Below are 17,430 nucleotides of genomic sequence, written 5' to 3'. Positions count from 1 at the left end.
CGTGAAGTGTTTCAGGAAAAGTTAAAAAGACAATGAATTTTATGTTTAGAAAGACTATTATTATTGTAATTTCAACAGAACTTAAGTGAATTGAAATCTTCCATTATAAAGAGTGTGATTTTCTAACATTTCGGTATCTCTAATGATGCAGGTAAAATTCTCATTATAGAGATGGGTAAATGGAGACTGGAATCTGCTGACTACCTTACCCAAGGTGACATGACTACTAAGTGGTCCTCCAAGCTCTGGAACCAAAGCAAGGGGTACCCCACCCTCAGGTAGTCACCAGTGCTACGCTGCCTTTCTTTTGGGGTGATTGCAATGAGAACTCGAGGAAGGGAAATGCAGCTCTACCTCTACCAATGGCAAGCCACAAGACATCATTTTAGTGCAAAGTTTGTGCAAATTCACTAACCTCATCTGTGTAGTTGATATAATTGCATTAGTATAGCTACCCCATAACTCACGGAATTGGTGAATAAACATCTTAACAGATGCAAGAAAGTCAAAGCTAAGAAATGTTTGTTCTTTCTTTTGACTCATTATGGCCTTGCGGAAGTTCATACTTTCTCTGTTCCTTCTATACTATTCTATGGAAAGTGGGCTCTGGAGAGAAGATCTTATCTATAGGTATAAAAAATTCATCTACTGTGGTGACTGAATTTTATGGCTTTAGAAGTCTCACAAGAAAACCTTCTTTTTTCCTTCCAAACCCTCAAACTCCTTACTGCGACACAAAAGTAATAAACTCTGACATGTATTTTAACTCACTTTGTTTGTTAGTTTAGCATCGTGAAGTGTCAGGGTGGAAAGCACACTTAAAAACATCAAATCTAATCCTCTGGCATTAAAGATGAGGTAACAGAGGTCCATAAAATCTAAGTAACTTGCTCAAGGTCACAGAGAGTCAATGGTAGAAGCAGAAGTGGGACAGCTGTTCCACTGCCCAGGTCTACTTTTTCCACTCCAGAGTTTCTGTGGCAGACTCTGCCAATGCACTGTGGATCTTCTGAGACAATATAAATGCTAGCATTATTTACTATTAATTGATGAGGAACCTTTCATGCACTCAAAACCTACTTACTCAATTTTTTCAAGTGCCAGGTGCCAGGTACTCTTCTAGACTTTGAGGGGGTAAATTGGTGAAGGAGACAGAGGAGATCTCCCATGGAGTTCACACTCCAGTGACAGGGGCAGGGAGTAAAGAAACAAATAAATAATGATAATAAAAAATACCAGCAAAAATATCTATGCAGAAAAGATGGATAAATCAGAGCGCATGATAGAGAGGGAGGGAGTGGATAGTTTAGTTGTATGTAAATGTTAAGGCGAGAGTTAAATAGCATGGGAAAGGCAACCACGAGCAGAGGGAGGGGGCTTCTGAGTACAAGACCAGTGCATCAGTGCTAAGGGGTGGGGGTACAGGGCAGTCTTGACAAGGAACCAAGAAAAGGAAGTGGGCTGAAGTTTAACAGGCAAGTGGAAGAACAGGGGCTAGTGAGGAGCCATCAACCGCAGAGCTTTGTAGGTCTCAGAAGGCACCTGAGTTCTAGTTCAAGGTTAGTGGGAAAGAATTTAAGACAACTTACATAACCACATTTTGAAAAGATCATTTTTTTTTGGCTGCTGCAAGGGAAACAGACTGTAGGGAGTTGGGGTACAGGTGGGGAAAGAGGAAACAGAAATCTACTGCACTTGTCTGACTGGGAGATGTTGTGGGATTGAATAGGTGTTAGTCGTGGAGTTGGAGAGAAGAGGCTGGGATCAGTCCAGCTGAGACTAGTGAGTTTAAGTATTTACTGATGTACTGAGTGGGGAGTAAATCAGGGGATGAGTTACCGACACAAGAGAGAGTGCTGAGTAGATTCAGATTTGAATGGCTGGAGGAGGTGAGGACGGTGTGATGGATTGAATTGTCTACACCAGTTTGGACATGTTTTGGTCTTGGTCCACATTCTGGTGGGTATAAATAAGATCTGGTATATTGTAAACAAGACCTCCTCAAGGTGCTACTTCTGTTATGGTGAGGCCCTGCTGAATGAGGTTGGGCTTTCATCTGGATTACTCAAATCCTTTATGGGCAGAGTGAAAGTCAGAAGGAGAGAGAAGCCAGGAGAGGCCGACACGTGCACTGTCGTGTGACATAAAACCCAAAACACGTGGAGCGCGAGCAGCCAGCCCCAGAATGCCACCGTCTTGGAGAAGAAAAGCACCCCCTTGCAGATGCCTCAGTTCTGAACATTTCCTAGTCTCACAATCATGCACCAATAAATACCCTTTTTTTTTTTTTTTTAAAGCAAACCCATTGCTAGGCATTTGTTCTGGCAGCTGGGAAACGAAAACAGTTGGGAAATAAATTTATCACTTTTAACGGTGTTATATTTTGGTAGATACCTACATTTATAAATGAGTAAACAGGTTTAGAAAGTAAATGTGCCCATGGTCATAAGGCTGCAAGAGGCAAATCCCATAAACTCTTTTAAAGGGACAACCCCTGGGATTCTGAGAGTCTCTGCTGGTAAGTTTGGTAGTTAATGTATCCCTGCTCCTTGGATGGCATGATAAAATAACAGACTTATCTGGACAACCTAGTAATTACAGGTTGCAGCTTCTATCTCATAAAATTTTACAGATAAGGAAACTGAGGCTTGGACAGTCCATGTAATTTGCTCAAGGTCTCATAGCTAATAAGAGGAAGAATTGAAATGTAAATATTGGTTTTATGATTCCAAAACTCATGCTCCTTTGATGCTCTCATACCATTTCTTAAGATTAGAAATCAAGCTTCATCTGCCTGTAAACATATTAGAGATAAAGTGAGTGAATATAGTCTTCCAGGAAGTGTCCAGGGGAAAAAAATACCTTAGGCCAGGTCTAAGTGTTGATTCTTGGGAAATACACTTCCATTATTTAAATAATTAAAGATCTGAACAGAAATTCATTTGCAGCCAGGTGTCTATCATGTCTTGAATTGATGGGGGAGAGTTTTTATATTTCCTTAGATACACACTCACAGCTTTAGCTTCATTAGGGTCTCTGTCTTCTTTGTGAAAGGCCCACCTCTGATGTTGACTGTATGTCCCTGGTGAAACACCAAGAGTGAGTTATGAGGACATTAGGAAAGACGGCTTTCATGTACGGTGAAATGTATTGACTTGATATGTGCAACAGACACTTTATTTTCAAGACTTACGGCAATCTCTTAAAAACCCACTGTAGGCATAATGACTTTAAAGTCATTAAGAGGGAATAATGAAGACCTGAAACTTTTCCAGCATGAATTATAATTGACCCATCCATGGCGAGCAGCACACAGAGTGGGACAACTGAGATTCTGAGTAAGAGACCTGGGTTTGACTGTTGATTCTGCCCCTCACTTGCTGGATTTCCTTAGCCTATTTAGTTACTCATGCAAAGATTTGAAAAACATATGGACATTTTGAAACACGTCCCTAATTCTGTGGCACTTGTCCTGTTAAAAGATGGACTCACATTTCCCCTTCCCTTGAATAAGAGCCAGCCTTGGTAACTGTCTTCTCATAATTGGAAAGTGGCAGAAGTAATGCTGCATGGCTTCCAGAGCTAGGTAATAAGATATGATGATGCTTCCACCTGGCACTCTCCCTCCCTCGGAAGAGTCCTTCTTGCGTCTGCTAGGTTGCCAAAAGCAATACACCAGGACTGGTTTAGCTTACACACTGGTGATTTATTAACTTACACGCTTACAGTTTTGAGGCTGGGGAAAATGTCCAAATCAAGACATGATCAGGAAATGCTTTACCCCAAAGATGGGCAGCAGGTGATCCCGGACTCCTCTGACACCTGGCAAGGCATATGGCGGCATCTGCTGGGCTTTCCCTTCCCTTTTGGGGGTCACTGCTTTCAGCTTCTGGCTTCCCTGGCTTTCGGTTTCTCTTCATCTGAATTTCTTTCTCTTATAAAGGACTCCAGTAAGAAGATTAAGACCTACCCCAGGTCACACCCTACTGAAGTAACCTAATCAAAAGGTTCTTAACTGAAGTAACCTGGTTAAAAGGGCCCACTTACAACAGTTTATGCTCACAAGAATGGATAAGCTTTAAGCACATCATTTTCTGGGGTCCACATAGCTTCAAACAATCACACTCCGTGAAACCCAGCCACCACACTACGAAGAAGTCGGGCAGCAATGTGGAAAGACCACATCTTGAATTGATTTTCCAGGTAGAGCTCCAGCTGAAGTCCCCACTCGACAGTCAATACTGACTGCCACGGAAGGAGTGAGCCTCCATGTCATCCCAGTCAGTCTTAATCTTCGAAATCTCCCAGCTGATGCTGAGTGCAGCAGAGGTGAGCAGGTGCTAATGTTGTCAACACTGCAGATGTGCGAGCAGAATAATTGATGTTGTCATTGTTTTAAGCCACAGTGCTTTATGGCAGTTGGTTACATAAGGATAGAAAATCAGAACCGAAGATGAATCTTTACTATGGACACCTGAACTTTCCATTTTCTTTGCCTCTGAGAAACCTTTCTTCCTGTCCTGTACATTACTTTGGAATGCAGATGGAGGCGAAAGTCAGAGAGATACTTATTTGATACCTGTCTCCAACACTTAGCATCTATAAGACCTTGGGTAAGCCGTCTAAATTCTCTGAGCGTCCCCTGCCATTGCTAAAAGGAGGCTGGTAATACAAAGTTAATAAGCCCATTCAGAGGACCAAATGATATAATGTGGTTTGAAATGCCTGATGGAAAAAAAATGTATTCAATAACCAAGAGCTAATATCATTCACCTTAGTTCTGTTAAGGAGTGTGCATTTTTTTATAGTTTCTTCTTTTAGTAAAGTAGAAATAGCTTTGGAAGAGATTTCAAATATTGCCCTGATATTTTATTTGTCTTCCGGATGTCATGGCATAGGTTTGTTTTTTATTAATTATGTTGTTCCCACAATAAAACACCTTCTTAAATAGCATGGTGGCAGCCTGGTGTAGTGGAAGGAAAATGGACTTTGGAGTACATTCTGCACACACATTCTGTGTGTCTCTGTGTGTGCCTGCTTTGTTTGTTTTCTGTTTAACCCACTCAAAAATGCAGGCATGTGGGCAAAAATTTGCTTTCGTTCAGTGTTTTATTCCTACTGCCCAGTATTTTATTCCCACTGTCTAGAACATAATGGCTACTCAATAAACATTTCTTGTCTGAAAGAAAATCTCATCATCTGCTAATTGATCTTGCTTGGTATAAATATTGGGAGCATTGAAATTTTAGTTTTAGTAAACCTAAGAGGACTTGATGTACTGTTCACTTTCTATCAGTAACTTGCTTTTTCTGCATCATACTTCCTTACTTAGATTTCTAAATCTTATCATTAGTTTTGTACATATCAAAAGTTGAATATCACAAAGGGTATATGAATAAGAACACATTCATTTATGTATCTATGTGAACATACAAGGAGAAGACTGTGGGTACATATAATTTAATATAGTATGTGGATAACATAGGCTATATAGTATGTATAATTTACATGGTATATATTCTCATATATAAACTATTTTAAAATTACATTTTACATGCTATATACATATACAGTTGGCTGTACGCTCACTGAAGTATCATTACCAAATGGAAAAGAGGAAATATGATCATTCTACATTATTTTAAAAGAAACAAGATTTTATTCCTTCCAATTCCATAGGGAAGCACCCAGGCAGAACAATTGGCTGCACGTAGAAACTACTCCCACTCCTCCACGGATCCATGGAGAGAGGTGACTTTTACACAGCCGAGTCCTGTAGACAAATAGGGACCTCTGAAGCTTGTTCTACTAAGGCCCTGAGTCCCTGTTCTACTAAAGAGCTCAAATAATCCTCAGGGTGATCCTCTTTGCATGACTGATGTGCTCGGCAAAAGGCTTTCAGTTCAGACCTCAAGTCCACCTCAACTCAGGCCGTGTCACAGCTGTCCGATTCTAAACCAATGGAGCTTGAATTCCCCAGGGTTTAGTGTGTCTCAATTCTGACTTCTTACCTGTGCCTAAGAGAGCTCACAGCTTTACTGGGGAGATCCCCAGACACTTCCACAGAGTGATAAGGGCAAAAAAATGCATCCATGAAACACAGGCGTCCCAATGAATGAATCCAAAGGGGGGCTTCTATGGAGATGGTTTTTGCAGGAGAATTGGAGGACTGGGCAGTCCTTCCAGGCTCCACTCTGAGTGGGGACCTGGGGGTTTGGCTTCCCCATGCCATCGCCTTCCTATGCCCCTCTCAACTTGTCCTCCTTCCAGTAATGAGCTGTAGGTTATTGAACTGATGGACCACGTGCTGAAAGGGCCTTCCAAACAGTGGCCTTGACATTCCTCTTGTTTGCCCACATGCACAAGGGCTGCCTGAACTGCCACCTGTTGCATTTCTTATGCTCCTCCCATGTCACTTTCGGGGCCCAGCCTCAGGAAAAACCCCATGGAGGTGATGACCAGGGAAGAAAGGAAAATACCCACGTCTCCTGTTGGCAAGGTCCTGTGAGCAAGACCAGGCTGGACATTCCCAGCCCTGTCTGGGAAGCTGCCGTGTAGCGTGGGGCCCCAGGCCCTGCAGAAAGCTAAGGGTAGGAAGAACCCAAGCAAATGAAGAAAAAATTCAAAGATGCAAGGGATAACAAAGGCACGTTTCCCATAGACCCTGATGTCTCAGAATCCTGCTCCCTTAGAGAGTTTCTGTAGAACTCTCCCCTTAAGGAGGCAGATGACAGATTTCATTGGGCTGGCACTTATCAGCAGTTCTGGGGAAGACTATCAGACTGTCAGAAAATGACAGTGCCATGGTTCACTTGCTAACTGAATGAAAAAAAGACACAGTGGTAAACCGTGCGTGAACTTCTCCTGCCCGTCTTTTCTCTCCTTCTTCCTTGGCTTCTTGGAACAGAAGCCGGAGCCGAGAGCTGGCAGAAAAAAGGATGCAGCCATGGGAACACTCAGGGGCACCACGGAAGCTCCTGCATCCAGGCAAGGATGGAGCCAAGCCGTCCATGCTGCTTAAGAATCGGCCCCATTCAAACCAACGCTTACAGCCACGTGACATCAGCAGAGGCAGCTCTGCCTTCTCTGCTCTTCGGTACACGATGTTTCCCCACAAAATATGGAAATTTATTTACGTCCATATTTTCCCTGGCTAGTTCATTTCCTTATAACTCTTAGCCCTTCATGGCTTTGCACGGTGTTATCAGAAGCCATCCGCCCTGTGTTGACGACAGCCCAGGCTGGATGCAATAGCTACATCGGCCCCTCCCTGGCAGTGGGGCGTGAAGCAAGCAGCCTCCCCTCTCAGGGTTCTGTTTTCTGAACTCCCAGATGGAGAGCATGACCCTCACTTTGCAGATGTGTGGTTTGGATTACAGATGATGTTTGTGTAGCACACCCCATATATCTTCAAAGATTTGTTTAAAAAGCTCAGTAATTGGTGGTCGTTATGAAAATGTCTTGTTTTCTCATGTTGCCTTCTTTTATTTCTTCCAATAAATTCAATATAGACCATATAGAATAGTAGTTTTTCTTTTTGTAGAGTACTGAAGAGAATCTATGGCAAGAAGGCACGATCCCTGTTCTCTTCATATTGATTTAATTCCACCTGTATCCACAATTTGCATTATTTAATTGCTTCCACTAGCCCTGCTACCAGTAGCACTTCCCTCCAACATGCTGTAAGAATGAGTTTACACACTTGTTAAATCAACAAAAACCTATTGATAATTGTCATCGATCCCCCTTTGTACTTGATCAGATTGCCAGAGTTGAAATAGGTTCATCGTACCCCATTGTTGCGAAATGGGCACACAATCCGACGGTATTGTCGGCACTAAACATTGCTACGACCCTGATACATTGAAGAGGTCAATATATCAAAAACCTCAAAGATATGCACACTCTCAGCCCCAGTCCTGGCACCAGAAAGACCTGATCCTGAGGAGCTCATCAGTTATGCACAAATAGATCTAAGAGCAAAACTCTTCCTGCAGCATTATTTATAATGGTAAAAAATAGAAACAATCCAATATGCCCAAAATAGGAGATGTGTTAACTGTGGGGCAGTCATACACTGCGATACTCTGTTGTTCACACAAAGGAGAGTATAACACATACAAGCACGGTTTTCTGACACAGAAAATATGTGTTTGTTTTTCGGGTATGACAAACACACGTTGTAAAACGCAGGGGGACCATTAAAACACACCAGCTTCAGCACATAAAAGAAAACTTGCTCGGCTCTTCTGGACGTGCAGGTAAGGCAGGGCCGCTGCCCTGCCGCCTTCTCTCCTGGTCTTCCCCGTGGGAATGGGAGCGGCTCGTTGATGAGGGAACAGAGAACCGTCCCTGCAGGCATGGATCCAGGCTCTGGCTCTTCCCTCCTCATGAGGAGAACACATGCATGCTGTTCTCCCCATCCCACCTTCCATCGGGTGAGCACACCAGGGTCAGGGCCCAGGCCAACACTGTCCTTGAATTTGAGAAATAGGACCACATCTCCAGGGCCGCCTAGCCAGGTGAGGCTCTGCAGGCCACACACCCCACACACAGTGCTCAGAGTCTAGATGTGGAGACCGAGGGTCCAGGAGGCTCCCTTGACCCTTGATACATGCTGTGTTCACTGGCCCAGTTCACTGGGAAAACATTGATGCCACCTGTGCCAGCCTCTTTTCCTCTGCCTTCTACCTCACGGGCTTCAGAACCCACAGGGAAAAAGAAGATGAATGAGTAACCCCCAAACTTTCAACATCTGTACATTGTGTTTTTGTGACTATGCATAGAGAAAATAAGCCTGGAACTATAAACACCTCAATGTAACAGTGGCCATCTCTAGTTGTGGGGAATGATTTCCATACCTGTGTTTTCTAATCATTCTGTTACTACCTAAATATTACAATTATTCTGTTTATAATTGCTAAAAATAGAAATAAAATCCCTCTTTGAACTCAGTTTCCTTTACAGCTCAAATTTTGGACCATCCCTGCTGGGACAAAAGCTGTGAGCAAGGAAGGAAAATAGGTCACTAGTGATTGTTGTTTTTGTTGGACACTGAATATGAGCCAGGCACGGTACAGGGGCTCAGACGACGTTATTCTTTCAGTCCTCACATCTGCCATAGAAGTTAAGATTTTCATCCAAATTTTTCAGACGGTAAAATGTATGCAAGTTTAGCAATTTGCATGAGGTCTCAAAACTAGTTAGTGGCAACCTCAATTCCAATATGGCCTATGGCTCACCCTCTAACCCATGTTCTTCCCTCTCACGTATGCTTGGGAGATTAAATACAATTGAGTTCAGAAAATTAAAAGCATGAAGGCAACGATGTGGTCAAATTGATAACACAAAATCCATATGTTCATCATCAGAATGAACCTGATTCTGCCTACAATTCCAACAAGCCCAAGCCTTAAAAAACTAGAAGCAATGAGGTAACAACAGGGTAGGGTTGTTTCTAGAGATGGGATCTTGCACAAAAGGTTGAAAGTGGAAGATGCAGGTTTGTAGCCAGGAAACAGAGAACTATGAATAAATATACAAAACAAACGTTGAATCTCATACTCCAAAGACACTGGAGTTTCCAATCCCATTGGTCTGCTAGTGCTGCTGTATTCAAGCAGAGTACGATAATTGATTTTCACAATGATGATCCTGAATCATCAAGAAAAGGTTACATTTTATGTTCAGAATTACCTGTTTAAGAAGGCAACCAAGTGTGTAATCCATTTGAGAAAGATTTTTCATTTCAAATAGTTAAAAATTCTTTGAAAAGATTTTGGGTGCTTAAAGGGATAAATGACAGTTATCTGGAAAATTCACTTATGTGGAACAACGTGCTCCCTGAAGATTCTAGATGGAGAAAGCAGCGTGTTATGTTTAGTTAAGCTCCCATCACTTCTCCCTTGTGGCCGTTTCATTGTCTAATCTTCTCAAGCCATTCAAATGCTCTAGCCTGCAAGCAGTGGATTGTAAGCTTCTTGAAGCTAGAGATTCCGACACCCTCTCTTGGATACTCAGTAGCCCTGGGGTTCTCAGCCTACTTTTGTCTACCATGAGACAAATAACAAACAGACATTCACAAAAAAATGACTTACTCGCAGGATCTGCACACACTTTGACAAACTCCCCCCCCATTGTGGTAAGCAGTCTTAGAAGCTGTTTTGAAAGCACTTAATAATGAAACCAATCTATCACTCCAAAAATCAAAACAAAACCCTGCAGTGGGTATGGAGGGATAAGGAAGGCTAATCTATTTTTTTTTCTTATAAACAAACTTAAAAGACCTTTGTTTTTCAAGTACTGTTAATTCTGGGAATACACAGGACCGTAGCCACCTGCTTCTCTAAACTCATTACCAGAGCCTGCTCCCTTCCACATCCCTTGCCCCAGACCTTCCCGTTTCTCTCTCCTCAATGTGCCGGTTCCGTGGTGCCTCCTCACCTGCTAGTCCACCTGCCAGAAAGAGCCTTGCTCACCTCCACACTTGCCTGGTCTAGCCTCAAATGCTCTGCTCCTGTGCCACTGCTCTCGAGAAGTTTCTCCCTCTCACAAACATCGCAGGCCAGGTGTTTTCCACCTTCCCTTTGCGAGGACAGGAGAGAACCCCCAGGGGCTGGACCGCTTGCTCTGGGTCGGCGCCTGGAGATCTGAGCCAGAAGAAGATGTCCTCTGGGGACAACTCTCCTCTGCCCGGTGATGGACTGTGATGGCAGTGGCCCCTGGCCAAGCCCTTCTCTCTGATACCCCCGGGCGGAGGGCCTTTCTGTCGCCTGCACGGGAGGCCGAGGGTGCGGGCGAGCTTACCAGGTGTGTTGAGCAGGCGGGACCTCCTGCAGTGGTAGGCGACCTCCTGCTCACAGTGCTCCGAGCCGTCCACCACCGCCTCCAGCTGCTCCCTGCTGCCTCCGTAGTCCAAGGTCACGACGTAGGGCTGCTCGGGGCTGGAGCCCCGCACGCGGGCCAGCTCCGTGCTGTTGTGCAGCACCGTGGTCCAGATCTGGTTCTCTGCCGGGACAACACAATGGGAAGGAGGAGATATTAGAGGGGGGTCTGGAGAGGGGCGTGTGCAAGGAGAGCAACTGTCACTCCCATGCAACCATTAATCCTCACCTCACCTGTGTGCTTTGTTTGGGCAAAGAGGAGTCGATGATTTTAAGAGCTGACTTGGAGCAGTGCTTATGCTGCAGGCTTTAGGCTAAGCATTTACCAAGGAATGTCTCCTTTTGAAGCTGAAAACATCAGATTGGAAGGGAGTTGAGACTGCCATGAGGAAAATGATACGGCGGGGGATTAAGCAGCCCACTCAGCAGGACGTAGTTAGGGAATGGCTAAGCTGGAGTTGGAACCCAGGAGATCCCAGTCAGGAGCCAGTGCTTCAAAGCAGCTGATGACACCTAATCCCTGATTGGAGAACTGCCAGCTTAGAATAGAAAGTGTCCTCCGAGAATCATGGGCACTGTGCTGAAGATAAGACTCACACCCAGAAAGCATTTGCAAAATGCTTATAACTAATCAGAGTGAATTGGTGAGATCCAAGCTATGCGTTCAATGCGTTTATATGGCAGTTTTGGGGTTTTCTTCAAAATAAGGTATACCTCGTGCCACCTCTGTTTGCCAACAATATTTAAAGAGTCTTGCAATAAAAGGGCACGCGGAGATGAGGATCTTTAAGATCCAGGTGGAGGAACGCGCTTTGCCTGATGCAAGGAAGAAGGGAAGGACAGGGGAAGGGAGAGCTCATTGGGGTTTTCAAGCTTGAGAGATTTGAATCTGAAACCTATTTCTGCTACGCACAAGCTTGGGCAAGTCACTTCACTTCTCTGAGGCATAATCTTATCATGTGTAAAGCAAAACAAAGCAAACCACAAAAGACAGCGGTGCCAGTTTTTCAAGGCTGGGACTACAGAAGAGCAATCAAAACTGTGAGGTTGCAAGGCGGTACCTGGGATGCATCAGACACTCAGGAAGAACAAGCTGGAGCCCTATTGACTGCCAGTGGACAAGCTCACAAATAAAGCACAGGAGGAAATAGGACGGCTTGAAAAGCTTTTGTCATCCGAGAATCTGGCCCACAAAATAGTATCATTATTCTTCATAGACGCGCGGGGCTGAAAAGGATAGGAGCATAGCAATCCTGTGGTTTCTTCCCTCCCTTCCCTCTTAGATTTACGAATGGGAAAAGTAAGCGTAGAATAACGTAAGGCCAGCTAGACAATAGCGATGGAGCACATAGCCCCAAAGTGTTGCTATCATCAATGCTAGTGGAAGGTGGTATCATGGATATTGGTATGATGTAGATGATAAAGACAAGGAGGGGTCACCAGAACCCCCGATTTTAATCCCATGCCTTCCACTAGCCCTGCTGTGACTGGGGACGAGTGGCTTCATCTCCCTGGAGCTCAGTTTCAACATACTGAAAAGGAAGAAGGAGGAGGAGGAAGAAGAGGAAGAGGGTTTGCTTTAATTCATCTCTGATGTATTGTCTAACTCCAAAAAGAAAATACTAATTGTAGCAATACAATTAAGCCAGGCTCAAGCATTCTGACTCATCTTAAGACTGTTTCCTAAAACCAGCTCACTGATAACCCAAGCGCCTCCAGCGTTTAACTGAGGCAGCTAGACAAATGTCTAAAAGCAAAGTGAACACCGATGCTAGTGGATTTTAACTTTGAAAATAAAAATAAAGCATGATTCACATTGATAAAAAAAAGTTACAAAAATAATTAATCCCAAACTCCAAAAACGTTGTTGCTGACAATATAGACAAAGGTTGATAAAATAACCAAAGAAAATAGTTGTTGAATAATGAAATATTGCATAGGGACAAACAGCAACTGACAGTACTGAAATGTCCATGGTGCTAAGAAGAAGCAAAGGAAAAGCCAGTATTCGTCTATTATAAGGTGTGCTTTTAGTTACATTCCATACCAGGACCTGGCACGTATATTATAATAGCTCTAGTACTCATTACAGCTCACTAGAGTAAACATTCCTATTGCCTGTTTATAGATGAGAAAATACCAGCTCAAGGAGATAAAGTAAATTCGTCCCTGGGGTCTCAAAGTGTCCAAAAGTAGCCCACACTGCATCACTAAGTCATGGAGATTTGGATTTCCCTCTAAGTGTACGCAGATTTTCTAATCCGTATATTCATTCACCTGGTTGCTCATATATTCATTTATTGATCCGCTTACTCATGAACCCATTTTGCCATATTTATTACTCCATGTTTGGCAAGATGGAAAAGGAAGTTGTTGTTAGAAAGCAAATTGTTCACTTTACAGCCACTGATGGGATTGCCAGCTGCACCTTCTCAACCAGGAGGGTGAATTGAAGCTTGTAATAATTCAACTCTTGACAGTTTTTTACTTTATACCTTACAGAGAAGTTACAAAGGAACAACTGGGAGCTCCAAGGTGCTCTCCACAAGTCACTTAACAGACACCAGCCCTAGCTGCAAGCCCAGGGCATGCATGCCAGAAGGAGAGAAGATTCCTCGCAACTTAGAACCTCTTATCTGGCTTCCAATTCAAAGCTGTCTTGCATCGTCTGGCTATTCTTTGGGGAAACAGCAGGGTAAAAACCGAAAACAAGGAGATAATTGGATATTTTTTTATCACTCCTTCTATCTTTTTTTCCTGCAGCCTCCTTGATACTAATACAGATTAAGCCCTGAAATACGACTGAATATTGAAAGGCCAGGGGTGCGTGCCACACACGGCGACGTGGCCTCTGCTGGCTGATGCTGCTGTCACTGGTCTAAGACAGCATGGTGTGGTTTGATGGGGCAAGGCCAGAGGAAAGGTCAACACCAAAGGATTTTCAAGCAAGCAAGATTCATTTTGAACAGTCTTTGAGATGATGAGGGAGGTGGAGGTTAACTCCCAGGAGGGGCATGCTTGACCCCACCCATGGTTTTAACAAAAACTGGACCTAGGAAACCAAAAGCTCATGCTGGTCAATTTGGTTAATGACCAATGGCCATCAGAGGTTAATGTATGAAACTTAGCTGTGGCATGGGAAGATACGGGTTGTGGGCCAGCTTGACGATCACTGGCTGAGTGACCTTGAACAAATGGTTACATAATACCAACCAACTAGGGTGCTTGTCAAGATTCAGTGAGTGAAGATTCATTATACATAAATTACTACGCATTTCACAGAAATGTGTGCATGCCTATGGTATAATGGATGAAGTAGGCTCTGTCTCGAGGCATGCACAGATATTAACAACTCATCAAATAGCAGGAGAAGCTGGCCCTGTAAGCAGGTAATTCCCACACTAGCTTGTGCCAGCAGAGTGCTTTCCTAAAGTGTCATCACATCAGCTAGACTGCGAGAGATGATTCAGACTAAGCCCAGTCTTCCATTTGCAGGTCCATGGGGGCCCCGGCGACAGGTTTCAAAGACCCGGGCTAGGATTTGCTCCCTTCCTCCAGATCTGTGAGCTTGGATTTCCACAAGAGAAACATGCACGGGTTTTCCTATAATACAGGTCAGTTCAATTTCATGCACAGACTGAGATGCAATTTATCTAAATTGGAACTGCACCATAACATGCCACAGACCCCCAAAACCACCCTCTGCTGACCCAGCCCCTGGTCCTGGTTGACCAGAGGACATCCCTTTTTCCTCTCTAGAGATGCTTCTGGGGCTTTCAACGACTACGAGGCACCCTAACTTTAGAATCAGTCTGATGTGGACTTGAATCTTTGTTCTGATATTAGTCGGCAGTGAGAATTTGGGCCACTATTGTGAAAGATCCATGAAGTTTGCTCATTAGAAAAGGGGGATATTAATATCAATCTTGCCATCACGATGTGATAATGATTCGATATCATGTTTTACAGGAGCACATAACAGATATTCAGAAAACAGTGTTATCAATCATTTGCATTTATTTCGTTTCCTTGCTATTAAAACTTTCAGGGATATTAATGCGTGAGTCTGACTTCTGGCATGGCTGCAAATTGAAAGTAAATGGCAATACATTTTCTTCTAAAACTGCAATAAAGATCCAAGGCAGGAAATGTTGGACATTATTCAAGGAAGAAAGAGTGTACCAGAGAAACTTATCCAATATCCTTTTTTCCTTTATAAATAGCAGAACACCAACATTGTGGAGGCAGCAATGTATCCATCTAAAAATCAACAACAGCAAAGCAAGAACAACAAGTAAATTTTAATTTCCTTGAAAAATGTGTACAGCCATATGCCTAAGTTCTAGCTCATGAAATATAAGTGGACTGTGTGGGGTGAAGCCTTAGGAAAGCCACTTAGAGAAAGTTGATTTAATTGGCATGCACTTCCCTTGCCTATCCTCTTTCCATTGGACTGGAATGCAGGCAAGATTGCTGGAGCTCTTGCAATCATATTGCAACTCTATATGGCATGGTGCTAGGTCAATAGCAGGAGTCTGGAACACTCACAACTCCAGAGAGCCACTGCCTCAACGACGGGCCACCTGCCTCCTGATTTCTTACTATGAAGGAAAAAAGGAAACCCCTCTCTCGTTTACCACCCCATCCCCCCATGAATAGGTCCCTTTAACACATAGCCGATCCCAACTGTATTTGATAGAGGAAAATACAGATTGAGAATTAGTTGAGAAAAAGCAGTGCTTTGGGGACAGACAGCACCACGCTGAGTCTGAAGGCTTCTGACAAGGGAAATGGGCATCTATTGCACACTTATGGTCTCACCTGTTTCTCCTAAATCCATGGGTGATCCCATCAAATAGAATAGAATCCTACTGTTCACAGACAAAAACCTATTTCTAAAATCAGCAAATCCATTAAAGCAGAGGCTCTTTGCCTGGAGACCAGGAATGAGCTTAAGACAATTCACTCCTTCCCTGAAAGTATTTCAAAGGAAATGCAGGTACGTGCGTACATGCTCAGTCAATGGCGAACTGCCTAATGCATCTTAACCAGAACCCGGCAGCCTCCAACACTGCCATCTGCCCAGGCCTCTTCTCAGTGAATGGCCGCTCTGTCCATCTAGCCATTCAAGCCAGGAACCCAGAAGTAATTCCTGTTCCTTCTCTTCCTTATCTAATCTATCAGCAGTGCCTCCAATATACATCTTGGGTTCTCGAGAGCTCTTCATCTCCTTAGCCATCTGACAGCCACGAAGCCTGGACCTCTATTTCATCGCCATCACTCAAACCCTGTTTCTCTCAGCAGCAAAAGTCATTTTCTTAAAATGAAATCATCTAAGAGCTTGCTTGAAATTGTCCAGCCTCTCATGATTTTTAGAATGAAATGCAAACTCCCTGAGGGGTCCACCAGGCCCCTACCTCCCTGACAACCTCCTCCTGTGCCCCCGTCAGGCAAAGCCTTGCCAAGGTGACCTTTCTAGCTTGTCTCAGAGAAACTGAACACTTCCTCCTCTCAGCTTCCACGTGTGTGGCCACGTCTACCCTGTGTGCCTTCCCCTGATTCTCCAATAGCTATCTTGTTCTCAGGCCTTTCTGATTCCACTCTAGCTGGGAGCCTTTTTGAATATACTCTTGGTGGTATTATACTTAGAATAAGTTTTACTAATTTTATTTGTTCCTGTGCTCTTGCTGTTTCTCTACCAGTGATAGAGTGAGACCTCAGTTCATCCTGGCTAGACGGATGAACGCTGAAAGCATGAGTGGATTTGTCTGTGGTCAATAACTGCCATCACAATGTGATAGCCAGATCCTGAGCCTCAACAGACACCAGCACCTACAATCTGATTTATTGGACTTACCACACTCAGCTAAGATGGAGTTGAAGAAGGACAACCACCACACCATGGAGCCTAGAGTGATTACAACTGAAAATGGGAGGATTGCATCCAGCATCCAGGTGGAATCTGACCCTCCTCTTGACATAGAGGTGCAATGGACACAACCAATCCAATGTCCACATAGAAGAGGTGGCATTGGATTGGGAAAAGTGGACATAATGGACAAAGGGTATGGGGAAAGGCAGGAAGAGATGAGAGGTGGAGGCGTCTTTGGGACATGGAGCTGCCCTGGATGGTGCTTCAGAGGTAATCACCGGACATTGTAAATCCTCACAGGGCCCACTTGATGGAATGGAGGAGAGTATGGGCCATGATGTGAACCAATGTATATGAGGTGCAGAGGTGCCCAAGGATGTACTTACCAAATCCAATGGATGTGTCATGATGATGGGAACGAGTGTTGTTGGGGGGGGGGGAGAGGGGGGGGTGGGGGGGGTGGGGTTGAATGGGACCTCACATATATATTTTTAATGTAATATTATTACAAAGTCAATAAAAAATAAAAAAATTAAAAAAAAAAACAAACATATATAACAAAAAAAATAATAATAACTGTCATCAGACTTTAAAAGGGTCTGGTGCTCTAAATAGTTAGACTACATGTTGGAATATTGTTGTATTATTAGAGTGAGAACCTGGATATTATTCTGT

The 17,430-nt window shown here is 43.7% G+C and overlaps 1 protein-coding gene across 1 annotated transcript in view; it reads right to left on the bottom strand.

Annotated features, from left to right (window-relative positions):
* CNTNAP5 (contactin associated protein family member 5) overlaps positions 1 to 17,430 on the bottom strand; it is an 810,000-nt gene that overhangs the window by 246,249 nt on the left and 546,321 nt on the right. The window contains exon 13 of the mRNA XM_058301170.2: positions 10,807 to 11,007. Within this exon, the coding sequence (XP_058157153.1) occupies positions 10,807 to 11,007 (201 nt within the window). The remainder of the gene's footprint in view (positions 1 to 10,806; positions 11,008 to 17,430) is intronic.

Source organism: Dasypus novemcinctus, chromosome 7 (genome assembly GCF_030445035.2).
Source record: "Dasypus novemcinctus isolate mDasNov1 chromosome 7, mDasNov1.1.hap2, whole genome shotgun sequence".
Taxonomy (NCBI): Eukaryota; Metazoa; Chordata; class Mammalia; order Cingulata; family Dasypodidae; genus Dasypus; species Dasypus novemcinctus.
Note: the sequence above shows the minus strand (reverse complement) of the source record. Positions and strands in the feature narration are given on the sequence as shown.